The sequence below is a fragment of the Phaseolus vulgaris genome, chromosome 9 (assembly GCF_000499845.2).
Source record: "Phaseolus vulgaris cultivar G19833 chromosome 9, P. vulgaris v2.0, whole genome shotgun sequence".
Lineage (NCBI taxonomy): Eukaryota > Viridiplantae > Streptophyta > Magnoliopsida > Fabales > Fabaceae > Phaseolus > Phaseolus vulgaris.
The window spans coordinates 14,552,084-14,567,994 of NC_023751.2; the positions used below are offsets into that span (position 1 = coordinate 14,552,084).

Here is a 15,911-nt window from a genome sequence, read left to right on the forward strand (position 1 = left end):
AATATAAAGGTTTAGATTTGATTTTTATTATAGAAAATAAATTTATTATATTAATAATTTTTATCAAACAAAATTCATGAAAAAAAAACAATGCTATCATCTAAAAAAATAGTTAATATTTTTTTTTTCAACTAATGCAGATTTACTTATATATCTAAAATGGAACCTATTATAGCTATGAATTTCTTGTAAAAAGTGATATGAAAAAAACAATTACATAGAAATAAGATAGAAGTAATAAAAAATATAAAAAAGGTTAATTGGAAATAACAATCCACATTTAGCTTCAGTGTGTGACAGTGAGAAATCCTAGATAGCCTGAACTTTTTGACATTGTTTGTTTGTTTCATAGCTCCATCATCGGATTTGAGGTTGTGTAAAAACACATTATAATAACCTATTTTTGCTGTCACCAGAAGTGAATATCCCAGTGAGTAGAGAGGGAGGTGTGAACCCTTTGACATTTTCGAACTCTTCTTTTATGTTCCTTCTTTTAAATTCCACTGCCTTAATTCTGATTTTAGGTGTTATTGTTTGATGAAAGTATGAAGCATCAAATTTAAAGTGTATTTTGAAGATAAGTAACAGAGGAAGTGTAAAAATGTAGTAGTAGGTAAGAGGGAGAAAGGTTTTTGAGGGTGATAGAATTTGTTTGTATTCCAGAGTTGAAGCATGAAAAGGAGGGAAAAAGGGGTTGAGATGGTGGTCCACACTTGGCTTAAAGTCAAAAGAGGCATAGGAAGAGTAGAGAGAAGCACATTGGGGAAGGAGCCCAATCAATCTTTCATCTTTTACGGTTTTTGCAATTAAGTCTTTACTTTTAATATACTTATTATAGATTGTTATTTTTTTTTGGTTTCAAGCTGTCACAGACTAATTTTGGAAACCTAAATATAAAGATTGTTGTAAAAGATTAAGGACTCAACTTGTTTTTGTAAGAGCCAGTCATGTTGGAAAACAAAGAAAAAAAATGGTGATTGTTATTTTTTGTTGGATTATAGGATAAAAGATGAGATACTTGGTAGTTTAGAAAAACTTCAAAGCTTGATTCAATGGTTAAGGATTGGTGGTGTCATGGATGATACACTGATGAGGTGCATTAATCTTTACCTGTAGAACAACTCTTTACTTTAATTTTGAAAATCTGTTTACTTCCTTGATTTTTAAAGTTCATAACCAATGTCGTTATACCTGCGAAATTGTTTATATTACAAGGATCACAAGAACTAATGATGATAATTGCAAAGAAAAATGAACATATTTTTGTGTGTGTGTGATTAGAAAGTAATTTTGCTGTTTTATTTTCCATTTTAGTGCGTAGGTGAATGATGAGGCACTGGTGACAGTAAATAAGTGTATGTTGTATGGTATTTACGAAAAATCACAGATACAACATTATAATATGTTGTTCTTCTGAATATAGTATTATTTTGACTACTATTTTTACGGCATATGGTAATGGTGGGGCATTAACGAGGTTAATGTCCTGAGCAACCCGCTGGTCTCTCAAACCTGATATTTTCCAACGGTTCACTATTATTCTCTCTCTCCACACACTCAGAGTAGTGAAGAACACAAGAACATCATAATTTCATGTTTGTTGCTCTCACACAATGCTAAGTTACAGGCCACTGCATTTTTGTTTTCTGCTCACATTTTTCTTGTCCAGTTCCTTTCTGTTGTCTCACCAAGCTTCAGGTATTTCACTCACACCTCTGTCTCTCTCTTTGCCTTTTATTCACTGTTTAGGAGACCCTAAAATCTTGGAAGCCAAACATGCCTCTCATTTAAACAGATGTTGACATTTTTTTTTTCACTTTGAGTTTAGTGGGGGGCATAAGCCACCGCGGTGACAATGCAGGACAGTGTTTCATATGATTATGGCTACTCTCTCACTCTAGAAGATGTTTCATTAGAAAGCAAGGCATGAACATTTTGCTTTTTTGCAGGACCAGAAATTGAGGGAAAGGGTGTTGTAGGCGTCTCTCGGTTGTATGTATATGATGCTGCACCATACGAGAACTCGCCCCTTCCCTTAGCTGCTGAGAGAACACGAAGAAAAGACCCTCTCAATAGCTTCAACAAGTACATATATGGATGGAATATCAGTGACAACCATTATTGGGCTGTAAGCACTTAAAACCGTTACTCCTTTGTACTGTAGTACTGGTTTTATAGTGTGCTGCTAAGGACTGTATTTCGTTTATTGTTGCTGTTAGGTTCAAAATTTGTGGTTATATTGTGGTTCTGGGATTGGCATCACCTATCTTCAGCTATCATTTTAGTTTATTTGCCAAAACTACGAAATATGGAATGGTTGGATAAGTATGTAACGAAGAATGGTGGTTGATCCTAGCGAGAACAGTGCACACATTTGTGTTACTTATTTTACCCTTTAATTGATATAGATGCAACTTAAGTATTATCCCAATATATATATATATGGGATGAAACTTAAGTGCAGGATCTCTGCTGCTTCTGGTGATGTTTTCTGATCAAAATTTGATTGTTATATCAATGACCAACTTGGATTTTTAATGCCGACCTGAGGAGAGCCTCATTGTTAAAAAGGACAACAATTATATAAAGTAATGCATTAGAAGTGTTGTCCATTTCTTAATATCTTGAGTAGTGTGTGGGTTTATGTAAAATTGAAGCCACTTGATGGGCGTTATTAGAAATATTCCTTTGCATGTATTTTTAAGGAAAATCAACATTTATCTCCATGGTCATATTATCCTTTATTTAGTTTTACTGGATGAAGGTATTGAATGGTCCTGTACTACGCTTCAAATTTAATTGTTTGAATTTGATTTGGCTGGATTAGACTGCAGTTGGGTGATAATTTGGTGACTTCTTCTTACTGGTCTCTGTTATGTTTTATTTCTTTAATTTTATCTCTTTACATTTTCAGCACTTTAATCTTAGCAAGCTGTTTGGTTTGCAATATTGAATTTAAAAAGGCAAAGATGGCTAACTATTTTTTTTATTGAATGCAGTCTGTGGCATATTCTGCAGTTCCTGTGTTCAGTATTGCAGCAGTTTGGTTCTTGGGCTTTGGCTTGTGCTTATTCACTATTGGTGTTTGTTACTTCTGTCGTAAAAGAGAGCCTTATGGTTATTCACCAACATGCTATGGCCTTTCCCTTATTCTCCTGATATTATTCACATTTACAGCAGTGTGTGTACACATCTCTCTCCTTATGTTTTGCTTGTTTCAGGTTTTGTTGGATCTGTATAACAAATTGCACTTTTCTGTGTTAACAGGATTGGATGTGCAGTTCTCTACATTGGCCAAGGAAGTTTCCATCATAGCATGTCGTCCACATTGCAGTACGTGGTACATCAAGCTGATTCCACTGTGGATAAGCTTAGGAACGTGTCAGATTATCTTGCTCAGGCTAAACAGGTTGGAATCGATCGAATTTTTCTCCCGTCAAATGTTCAAACTGATATTGATGCGGCAGAAACAGATATCAATAACTCTGCTGGCACCCTTGCTGACAAGACAAAGGAGAACTCAGACAACATACAAGATCTCTTAGATTCTGCGTAATGAATGATTCTAATGTTTTCCACTCCAGATATTTGTTGTTTTTTTTTTGCTTTAGTTTTTACTCTATAACACGAACTTAACAATGATACAGGAGGTTGGCGCTTATCATAATAGCTGCTGTTATGATAGTCTTGACATTTCTTGGATTTTGTAAGTCCCTTCTATGCCCACAATTTAGATGCACAAGTTCTTACTTGCTATGGAATTCATTTCCTTCTTTTTACTTGTTACTACAGTATTCTCAATTTTTGGCATACAGCTCCTTGTGTATATGTAAGTAATATATACTATGTATCACCCAATGTTACATACCTTTCCTGCGATTCTTTGATAGCAAATATAACTCCAGTTAACATTATTTTCTCTCATGAAACACTTGGCATAAATAATTGCAGCTTGGTAATCGCAGGATGGATTCTTGTTACTGGTACCCTTATATTATGTGGTTCGTTCCTTGTTCTCCATAAGTAAGTTCCCTTCCCCCCTCCCTAAAATGGTCAAAATATATTCAATGATTCTATCATATATGTAACTTTTTTTTGCTGTTTCTTTAGGCAATGGTTATTATTAGTACGTATGTAAGCTTCATATAAAAGCTGCATTGTCTAATTAACGTGTCATGAGTGATTAATTTCAGATTGAGAGCACTTTTCACATTTCTCTCTCAATTTTTTCTTTTAAGTTTATCCTTTTCTTATGATATCAGAGGTCCTTTCTAGAGGTTCTTTTAGCTTAATATCTGCCACCATCGCTGCTCTCTGGTTCGGTTCTTTTTCTATTCTTTGATAGTGATCGTTGTTCTTGCAGATTTTTCTTTTTGAAACTTCAGTTTTCTTCTCAATCTGAAATTATCACTTATCACAAGTTTGGACGATAGAATGCAACTTTTATGCGAAGCCTGCATATGAAAACTAACTGATATCAACTGGCTACAGTTGGCTAAAAAGCAAGCAAAAAAATAGCTGAAAAATTGAGTAACACAGTCTCGCTTACAGACACCAATTTAGTAACAGGATTTCTGTTCTTGTGTGAATAATCACATTGTCATCATTATTCAATTATGCCATATGTTAAACTTGATGACATTGTGGTCTAACCCTCATGAACCTTTTACAAAATGCGATGTTTATAATGAGCATGCTACCTTTCTGTTATTTATTTGTATTTTTCAGATGTGGAGTTTGGCATCTTTAGTGTGAGCTAATTCCTTTTTGTTTTGGTAGTGCAACAGCAGACAGTTGTGTAGCTGTGAATGAATGGATCCAGTATCCCATTGCACATACGGCAATGGACGATATTCTGCCCTGTGTGGACAATGCTACTGCACAAGAAACATTGTCACGAAGCAAAGAAGTAACTTCTGAACTAGTGAATTTGGTGAACCAGGTTATCACCAACGCCTCCAACATAAATTTCGCTCCCAATTTCACTCCACTCTACTATAATCAGTCTGGTCCCCTCTTGCCGCTCCTCTGCAATCCCTTCCATCCTGACATGACTGATAGACAATGTGATGCTAGTGAAGTGACCCTAAGCAATGCAACACAGGTACATTAATTGAACCACCTTCATACAACATACAAACACTGCTTTAAAGCACATAAAGAAAGTCCTAAGTCAAATGAGTAAGCCTATCCTTCGATTAAAGTTTTTACTTAAACTTGAACTAATTTATTTTGCTAGGGCCACTTCCTATTTACTTATATTTCAAAATGAATTTTAAGGTGAGGTAAAACATACTTTACAATCAAATTCAACTGAAATCAAACCAAAACATTTTTTCAGTTTTCCAAACATGTTCTCATCTCATTCCATTTTTTTTTCATTTTTCTCTCCTAAAAATATTTGTACAGAAGTTTATTCAATTAGACACTTCATTATCACCTATTACAATACAAAAGAAAGAGAATCGAGATTCAAGTTGATTTTTGTTCTAGGCAAGAAGAAAGATGATCCCAGCTAGAGCATTCAGTTTTTCCAGAAATACATTGTTATCTATCCCTTTCAATCATACAGCTAAATCTTCTTCCCTTTTCTGTATCTGGTCTTGTTTCTATAGTCTTTTTGCAGCATTAAACACTATCCTGCCATTTAGGCCAATCTTCAAAATCACCCTCTCCTGAAAAAGGGGGATTTATTATTAATAGGCTTTATCTTATGATCGGTACTTGATCTACTTACGCCACACAATTGGACTCAACCATGATACCAAAATTTTAATCCCCAATTTTTTTTTTCATTTTATGTTATATTTTATTATCTACAAATGTTTATTGAAAATTTTACCTGAAGAAGGCTTGATTGAGTCATCAAAAGGAGAAAGTCTCACCATCAAGTGCATGTTTCAATCAATTTTGGAGTTGTTCCCGTTTAACCAAAGATCTCAAATTATTGAATATGTAGTTGCATTAACTGTCTCGAACATGATATTTGAGTATGGAGTTTGTGATCTAAACCAACAAAAAAAAAGTGAGAGAAATATCTTCATGAATTGAAGTTAATATTAGTTTTTGTGTGATGCAGGTATATGGCAGTTTCGTGTGCCAGGTTTCACCATCTGAGATATGCATGACGCAGGGGCGTTTGACCCCCAGCTTCTACAACCAAGTCTCCGCTGGAGTAAACGTGGCCAACGCTTTGTATACTTGTGCCCCCTCCCTGGTTGAGCTACAAGATTGCACCTTCGTTCGGGAAACTCTAAGCGTTATATCTACGGACCATTGTCCTGCTCTACGGCGTTATACTAGATGGATCTATGTTGGATTGGTAATGGTCTCTTTTGCTGTCTTGTTCTCTTTGATCCTCTGGATCGTCTATGGGAGAGAGCGTAGACATCGTCTGCATACAAAAGAGTTAAAGGACTTGACTCCTACACGCGCACCACCACCAGGACAAGCACTAGCATTAGCCCAAATCCCTGAAGGGGACAAGTATAATTAGCAAACTAATTCATAATGGTGTTGCTCTTCCATTGCTAGTTGGTGGATGAACATGTGTGAACTGTGTTTAGCTTTTTCCGGTGTTGGGTGTATAATGTTGTAGCTTATTTGTATGACACGCTAGTTTTTTAATGAAATGTCATTGTTTTACGTGGCATGATGAAAAGGGGGGAAGAGAGAGAGGAGGAATCTGACAGCAGACCAGGCACTAACAGAAGGATGGAGCACATTGTTTGTTCTTGTGAGGGCAAAATCATGAGACCAACATGGCATAGGTCTTGGATGTTGGACAGTGTTTTGTTTGGATGCAGTCACGGGAAAAAGTTAACCCAACATGTCCCTGAAAATATACGAAAAGCCGATTAGATAGGGAATAGTGCACCCAATTTTGACTGGATTTTGAGCTGGTACTCTTTCATTTTGTGGATAAGTTAGCAGATCTTTTTCCATTTGGGCCCATAGTCAAACCCACTTAAAATAAAGAAGTTAAGTAAAGAACAAAGAACATGTACTGGTATGGGCGAGACCGTGATCAGGGAAATCTGGCCGAGACCAAGGAAACTACCACAGACGGTCCGATCGACACATAAATCCATTAACACTCAAATCAAGATCGGTGAAGTTAATTTGTCATTAAGGATTAGGTAATACATCCATAAGTGATTCATTCCACTAATTAGGCTCAATAAGGTAAGTTCATTAAAATAATATAAATAACACACATTCCAAGGAGAAAGGTACGTACTCGAGTGCCGATTATCCGCTTTACTGACTTGAGCGTCGGAGTGTCTTCTGTAGGTACCTCATTCAGTATTCACCCGAGACTGAGAGATGAAGGAGAAGCACAAAGACGAGAATGATCTCAGCCAAGCACCTAGCGACCTGCCCAACTGAAGGAGACTCTTCTCCCTAGTAGGAACAGAACACCTCCGCAAAACAAAACACTTACTTAATGTCAGTAATGAAACACTGAATTTTGTTTGAATGATTAGTATTTACAAGTTAAATAGATAGGAGGAAGATTTATACTTTACTTATAGACAAACTCTTTCACTTCCCCAAACATAAGGTCAACAAATTTTTGTCAAAATAGATTATAAATGTTTTGATATCATAAGGTGGAATTTAAGTTTATGTTAATTTTATAAAACTAATTTATAAATGAGATTTATAAGTATATAATACGTTACGAAATGAGATTTTCAATAATATTGATTAATTGTCGTCATATAATATTTAAAGAACTAATAAACAAAACTCGGGAAAAACTATTGTGAAAATATATAAATAACATTAAATATTATAGTTTTAATACAATCTTTCATAAGATTATGATAAAGCAACTACGCTTCTGCAAAAGATAAGTTGACCTTTTGCCTCTTAGCCAACCTCAACCTGCATGATTGCTATTAGGCCATATTTGGTTAAAATATTAGGGTTAAATATATGTTGTGCTCCTGTAAAATTTTAAATATGTTAAAAATGTTTTTTAAATTTTTTATATTTTCTTACTTTTAAAATTTAACTATATTTTTAAGATTTTTATTAATAAAAATAATAAACGAAAAGGTATAGTTGACGATTTTAACAACCATTATCCTAAAGTGGTGGTTATATTTACCAAAAGGTAATTCTTATTGTTCTGTAAAAGTTTAAAAGCACTAAAAAATACAAATCTAAAAGATTCTATACTAAATAATTAAATAAGATAGTGAGTACAAGCGTATAATAATATCAAAATAAGTTTACCTCCTTAGGTTGTGTTTGGCTATTTTTTTGGAGTTGCAATATGCAAGAAAATTAAAAAAAAAAAAGAATAAAGAAACACAACGAGGTTAAAACTCGTTTTATAAATTTTCCCTAATCTTGGACCATTTTATTGCATATTTGACAACAAGTGGTTATTTTTTATTGACTGCTTTTTTTACCATATTTCGTCGATCACGTTATTTATTTCGAAATTTTGAACCATTTGTTTATAAAATTACAAAAAAAATATCAGATTTCGCTTTTGAATGTTTACGGTTTTCTTGGCGTCACTTTTTTTTAATTATCTTTAGAGATTGAAAACATATTAGAAATATTACAACAACTAACACGTCATATTTAATCACCAAATTATAGATCCCACATCAAGATTAAGTCTTTCATTGTATATAAGTGGGTGCAACTCTCAATTTCATGAGCTGGTTTTATGGGGTTGAATTAGACTTAAAGTTCACTTTGTAATATATACTTTCTTAATTTTTTAAAAATTATTTGATAACGTTTTCCAATTTCTTGGTCTTTTGTTTTTTTCGTATGAGGCATCAAGAGGGTCATTTTCTGAGGGGTGTTTTGTAGCCAAATGTATGGTTTCTTTCTTATTTTGTTCATTTGCTGAACCTTCACAAAAGTTACGCGATTGTACTAAACGCTTTTTTTAGGGATCTTAAATTTTAAAAAAAAAAATCAACATTGTTTTTTGACTGCTATAGTTTTACGAACGGACAGCTTTATTTTTTATATATAAAAATATAATTACAATTTAATTTTTCATTTTCTAAAATTAATCATTTTGATTTGAAATTGATGTATAATTTAATTACTTAAAAGAAAATGCTACATGTAACTAATAATATAATTAAATACGCATTTACATAAGAAACAATGTTTTCTTTTATGGGACAAAAAGTGGATTTAAGAAAAAATATAATTTTAATTAGTAATAGTATCGTTACAAAATTACTTCTATACTTATTAATTTACTTGTACGAACAACTTTCCTTTTTAAATTAATATCTTCAAATTAATATTTTTTTACAGTATGACCATATTTTAATATATAATTATAAATATTTTTTATTATAAAAATATTATTTTTCTCTTAAAATATTATAATTAATTAATAGGATCTCATTTCAATCCCTTTTACTCTCTCATAATTGTATTTTTCCTTTTCGGATTAAGTTTTTAAGAATCCAAATTATATCCAAATTAAGAAGCATTTTCATTTGAACAATTTTTCAATGAAAAGTAAATGTTTGAGTATGTTTGCTTTGAAAAATCTTTCATTTTATTTTTTTCTCTTAATTTTGTCATCAATGTTGGTGGAATTAGTTGAGTGAGATTAATCTTGTATTGAATTCTTGTTATGTTTGACTACTTTATTTTATTTTTCTAAGTTTTTAATAATTTTCTTGTCTTGAGTTAGAATTTTCTTAAATAAGAAGAGATACAAGAAAAATTATTTTTGATGAATTTGAAATAAGATTTGGTCTAGTTACAATAGTTTCAGTAAAATATGCATGTTTGAGATTTAGATTTCGAAGAAATTTTGAATTTTGAATTAGTTTTTAGTTTTAAAAATAAGGCAAATTCATTTATTGTACATTTTGTAACAAAATAATGACATGTACTTAAGTAAGAATGTTGTGATGGGTTAAATATGTATGATTAGTAGTTTTAAGTTATAAATAGTTGATTTGGATTCATTTAAAGTTATTGTTATTGCTGAGAGGTTAATGTGATGAAAATCTTTGCAGGTTCATAATTTGACTTTAGACTTGTCAAAAATTTGAGTTTTGGAATTTTGGTGTCTCAAAATTATAGAGATCAAATGCATGTTTTACCTAAAGATGTTATAGGATTGTCTTAATATATGTCATCCAAAAAAATATAATAAATATTCATTGGTAAATATGTTTTCATTCCTCTTCTCTCTGTATATATTTAATTGAATGATAATAAATTGAATTCAATTATGAATTCGGTCGTAGTGATGATATTTTATGAATCAATAAATATAAGCACTCTTTCTTAATTTTACAATAAAGATGATAGGTATGTGAATTGTAAAAATAATTTATTTATGTTATTTTCTTCTCATTGAAATATAAAATATACAAATGAAAAATAATATATTTCTTTACCACTTCTTTACATGAAAATACGACTTTTATTATTATTTTCCTGTCCATCATTTTTCACTTTATTCTATCTTCAAACGAACAATGCCACCCATTTATGTGAATTTTTTAGGAAATAGAAATAGTTTGTATCACTTTAAAAAAAAGAGAAAGAATAGTATCTTCCGTGTTGTAAATATAGAAAAAGTCATAATGTTATGTGGTTGGGCAACGTGGTTTTAAATTGGCATAAAAAGTCAAAAAAGTTGAAAATTTGAATTTGGAAGCCGACCAATCTGAATTAGTCTAACAAAACCGCCACGGAGCACTTGTTTGAGAGTGGAAATCCTCACAAAAATCCTTCAAATTCAAACACAAACAAACACCCTTTTCTTCTAACAACAAACTCATCAAATTATATTCATATTTTTCACTTTTTTTTAATCAACTTTCACAATATAGAAAATTAACATACATATAAAAATAATTTTGGATGAGTAAAAAATGAAAAACAAAAAATAACATATAAAAGAAAAATTATGAATTAATTAAACAACCTCTTTTTTTTTTCTTCTTCTGTTTGAGTCTTTCTTCTTCTTCAAGTTCAAGTTTTTTCTCTTCTTCCATTAGTAGTTTTATAAAGTGTGGTGATGTTCACATTAAAGTTAGGATTCACTTGATGGTAGATACAAAAGAATAATGATTTTACCAAAAAATAGTGGTTTGAAATGGAGTGAAAAAGTGATTGAAAATGAAAGTTATTTTATTTGATAAGTGAGATTTGATGTAGAAACGTTAGAATATGTTCTTTTTTTCTTCCAATTGTTGCCTTAAAATTAAGAAAAGAGTGGGAGAGTATTAATATTAAATTAAAAAATATAGTTTTATTTTTTAAATAATTCATATGAAATGACAAAATATTTCACTGTACTAATAAAATAAAATATATTAAATAAAGACATAATTGAAAGAAATTTGTGTACACCAAAAAGTAATTATAATGGAAAATCCCCTCTATAAGTATAGATTATTCTTATGTGCTACTTTTATTCTATTCTTCTTATAATTACTTTTCTTAATTCTTGTAGATCCTTTTTCCTTTTATTTATTCGCCATTTTTTAACTTTAAAACAATAGTAATTATTTATTATTATTATTACTCACTTAATATTTAATTATTTTTCACTTCTTTATTTATTATAAATATTTATTTAAAGATAGTATAATAAGAAAGTTCAGGATACATAATTTATTGTATCTTTAGGTCTTTATTTAAAGAAATATTTTACGTTCGAACGAAAACATAAAATAAACATACGAAATATTTATTCTAAATTTATTTTTTAAGGGAAAAAAGTTTGATTGGATGAGTATAAACTAATCGATTTTCTTATTATCATATTGGTACGAAATATTTATCACTAAAAAATTCATTAAAAAATCGTGAATTTACATGAAGATATGAAATGTGGAATAATATTGAATAAGAATCATTACTAAAAAAATCATTAAAAAAACAAAATTTTAAATTTTAAAATAATTAATTATTATATTAATTAAATTAAATATTATTTATATTTTAAAAATTAAAATAATTATTAATATTTAAATTAATTTTTATTAAAAATAAATAAATAAATTTAAATATTAATAATAATTGATATCTAATTAACTATCAATTATTTAAATTATAAAATTAATAACTAAAATATTGGTTCTAATTAGATATAATTAAGAAACTATTATCAATAATAAAAAATAATTTAGATATCAATAATTTTTTTCAGTTTTAAAAATAATATTTAATTTAAATATTAATTATTTTTATTTTTAAAAATGATTTTGATTTAATGATTTTCTTTATACAGTCTATAATGACCAAAATAACAAATTAAATAGTCCCCTATTTAGAAAATAAAAGCTCTCTCTAAGATTATCTATTTTATTTGGAGGTGTATTAAAAAAAATTCTCAGCTAAAGATAATCCTAAAAAGAAATTTTTTTATACAGAATCAGTATGGTTCAAAGTATTATTTGTATTTATAAGTTGAAGAGATGGAGTCGCATGCTTTTCTCACATGTCACAAAGTGAATAATTTTTGAAAGACATGTTCCTGTTGATTAAATATGATAATTTGATTCCTTAATAATATTGTTGATTTAATAGTTGTAAGTTCTTTCATGTACTTAATGGACCCATTATCATTTCATGCACTAAAATGTTAATATAAACTTTAATAATAAATAATATTGTTGTTACTAATAGGAGTTTGAGAAGAAGTATAACATGAAAAATGAAAGATGAAAATATTTTGTGGAGTGAAACTACTTTGGTGTGTATAAAAAGAATTAATAGAATAAGATGTTTTTTCAAACGTATCATTAAAATGAATGCATCCCATGTGTGGACTAATACTTGATAAACCATCCCATAATTACATTTGTAAAATACATGATAACTCAATAAAGAAAACTTAATTATGTTTTTTGAACTTTTATAGAACTTTTTACAAGAAGGATCATTTTTTTGTCTATAGTTTTTAAAAATAAAGAAAAACAATAGTCTAAAAATGTCTTGTTAAATATAGAAAAGGCTTAAAAAAATTACATTTTAATTAAAAATTCAAAAAGTAAAAGGGATCTTCTTCAAAGTTTTATACAAATATCAATACTACCAGTTTTAGAAAATTAAGTTTGTTGTTCTTCAAATTGAAATGTTAAAAGAGCATTCTTCTCCAAATACTAGGAATACTAATTAAAGAATTACATTATATGGAAATTATTTAAAATATTAAAAGTTTTTCATTTTGCATTATAAGCTTTTATTTTTTATTAATTGGTGTCTTGATATTTGTAAACAAAAATGAATGATATAGCTTTTCTAGTAGTAAATGTGTTTAATATTTCAAAATCTATAACATTTAAAATTTACTATATATAGAGAGAAAAATAAATTTAAAAACTGAAAAGATATTATATTGGAATTTAAAATGATCACTAATAAAAAAAAAAAAGTTACAATGAATAAAGGGAATCAAAGTTACAACCTAACAGCTGGCTCAATCATCTCCCTTCACCATGCTTCATATAATTAGGTAACACATCTACTCTTGATTTGACTTTTTATTTTTAGAGTTTTATTTTGATGTATTGATATAACAGTATTTTATATAATCCCTCTTCAATTATAAGGTAGTTCATAACTAAATCATAATATAAAATATTGATATACTTTAGTAATATTTTTTATTTTATTTTAGATAAACTAATATTTACAAAATAAATTCCGGAATTATGAGTAAGATATCTTATAAAAAGGTATGTTATTGTAAGTATATTATTGATTGAAATATTTTGTTCAAAACCAGTAAGTTATTGCAGTTTTTTTGATATATTTTATTTTACATGTGATTTGAATTGCTCTTCTTTTAGTCTTCGATCAAAATTGCACACTGATCAAATCTTTAATATTAATAATTTGTTGACAATTTTTTTTATACACAAATCTTTTTCATTTTATTCTTTAAGATTTTTTTAAAAATTCAATTAATTACCTAAAATAAAAAAAATCATTAACACAACAAAAAAACTACCTTTTAAAAGTTATTTATTTCTATAATTTTTTTTATGAAAGCTAGTATAATTTAATACTTTTTTTTTGTCTATTCCATTATATAAGAGAATATATCATTTTAATTAGCTAATTTTACCCTTCAATAAGTAAAAAATATTTTATTTATTTATCTATACAATTATTTATAAATAAAAATACTTTCTTTCCTTATTTATTTAATAAAATAAATAAATACTCTCTATTTTAAAAAAAATATGACCATATAATCTTTTTAATATTATTTTTACAAGATTACATATTACTTAGTAAGTTTGTAATTGTGTGTGTGATTGGTAAAAGGATGTTTGGTTGAAGCAACCTAGGGTGCAAGGATCCACCAGCGGTTACAAAGGAGTGGGTTTCTGGTACATTCGCATAGGACGGGATTTCCTATAATTCAATACGTGTCAGTCTTTGCGGTTTCCCAGGAACGTTACTCCACCAACGGCTCAACCTGCCCATCGTTCTCAGAGGTCCGCATCACACCACCAGCCGTTGGATCCCGATCCTAACAATAAACCTCATCTTTTCTAACTCTGCACAACTAACCACCACTCAACCCTGGTTAAGTTAATTAACTGGAAAAAACCTAGGTCGAAAAAAGCCCTTCCCTTTGAGGCTATTAACTCTTCACCCTCACACGCTCCATCTTTAAAATCGGCCTCGGAGACTCGCTAGGTTTGCCAAACCAATTCCCCACAGGGGTCCTTAGAGACCAATCCTCTTCCCTCTCTTCCTCTTTCTCTCTCTCTCTTTCAATGGCTTCCTCTTCTTCTAGAACAAAGTCAAGTGGACCCGTTCTACGCTCTCTCTCACCCTCCACCAGATTCTGTTCCTACACCACCTCCAAAACCCCCTTCTCTTCCCCTTCTTCAGCCTTTGCATCCTCCACTGGCTCCACCTTCTCCTCTCCCTCCTCCACCTTCTTCACCAACACCCATCACCACCACCCTCACGCCCACCACCACACTCATCACCGTTCGGCCTCCCCTACACGTGTCAATCTCTACTCACCCGCGCCTCCTTCCTCTGCCGTACGCTTCTCGATCGACCCCCGCTCCATCTCCCCGAACCGCTCCATCTCTAACCAGATCATCACCAAGAACAACCGTCCCATCTCTGCCCACAAGAAAACCTGCATGTGTTCCCCTACCTCACACCCCGGCTCCTTCCGATGCAGCCTACACAAAAACGCTGGCAACAACCACCACCATGCGGATTCTTATCCCTCGAATCGCCTCAATATGCGCAGATCCGCTATGAAGAACTCGCTTGTGAGGATTGGAGGCGTGGAGGGCGAGTGGGTGAAACGCGCCCTGACCGCGCTGATTCGTCCCAGTTCTCATCAGCAGAGGAGGAGAGCGGCCTTCGAGCCTCGGCCCAGTCGTCTCTCTGTCATGTCCAAGGCCCAGGATCTTTGATTTTTTTTTTCAACTTCTTTTTACAGGTTCGTTCTCCATTTGACTGCTATTGCGGTGGTTTATCCGCCCCTAGCGCCCTGATCTGCCGCCAGAGTTGGATTCCGGCTAAGCGGTTGGGAGGTAGCGGCGAGTCCTCTCCGGCGAGTTTTGATTTCGTCGTCTGGAGCAGCGGATTGGTGAATTGTCTCCTTGGTGCATTTTCCGCATAGATCTATGACACTGAACCCACCCACACACACAATTGCTATTGTACATAACTTTTGCTATGGAAGCAGAGTTTTGGACCAATTTTCATTTTTGCCTTCTCCATGGTTTAATTTTAGAAAAGATACATCGTGAAATTTACATTTAAGCCTTAATTTGAGGCATAAAATCTTCCATTTACTTTAATTAAATTAAATCGTAACACTAAAATAAGTTAATTGGTGGTTTAGACTCCGTATCAATTGCGTGACCCATATCAGTGGTTCTGTTCTGCAGCGTTTGTTAATTTTC

General features: G+C 31.2%; 2 protein-coding genes across 2 annotated transcripts; both read left to right on the top strand.

Annotated features, from left to right (window-relative positions):
- Positions 1-1,432: 1,432 nt before the first annotated feature.
- Positions 1,433-6,645, top strand: LOC137821975 (uncharacterized). The gene is made up of 9 exons (XM_068626800.1): positions 1,433-1,698; positions 1,950-2,128; positions 3,000-3,181; positions 3,268-3,552; positions 3,648-3,706; positions 3,793-3,829; positions 3,952-4,023; positions 4,780-5,104; positions 6,080-6,645. Exons 1-9 carry the CDS (start codon positions 1,614-1,616, stop codon positions 6,494-6,496), a joined length of 1,641 nt encoding a protein of 546 aa, XP_068482901.1. The 5' UTR covers positions 1,433-1,613; the 3' UTR covers positions 6,497-6,645.
- An 8,008-nt stretch (positions 6,646-14,653) lies between these two features.
- On the top strand, positions 14,654-15,704 carry LOC137820580 (uncharacterized). The gene has a single exon (XM_068624727.1). The coding sequence runs from the start codon at positions 14,754-14,756 to the stop codon at positions 15,414-15,416; it is 663 nt and encodes a 220-aa protein (XP_068480828.1). The 5' UTR covers positions 14,654-14,753; the 3' UTR covers positions 15,417-15,704.
- The last annotated feature ends 207 nt before the right edge of the window (positions 15,705-15,911 follow it).

Coding starts and splice junctions, on each gene's coding strand:
- LOC137821975 (XM_068626800.1), top strand. CDS start 1,614: ATGCTAAGTTACAGGCCACTGCATTTTTGTTTTCTGCTCACATTTTTC. Junction 2,129..2,999: donor GTGACAACCATTATTGGGCT/GTAAGCACTTAA, acceptor TATTGAATGCAG/TCTGTGGCATATTCTGCAGT. Junction 3,830..3,951: donor ATACAGCTCCTTGTGTATAT/GTAAGTAATATA, acceptor AAATAATTGCAG/CTTGGTAATCGCAGGATGGA.
- LOC137820580 (XM_068624727.1), top strand. CDS start 14,754: ATGGCTTCCTCTTCTTCTAGAACAAAGTCAAGTGGACCCGTTCTACGC.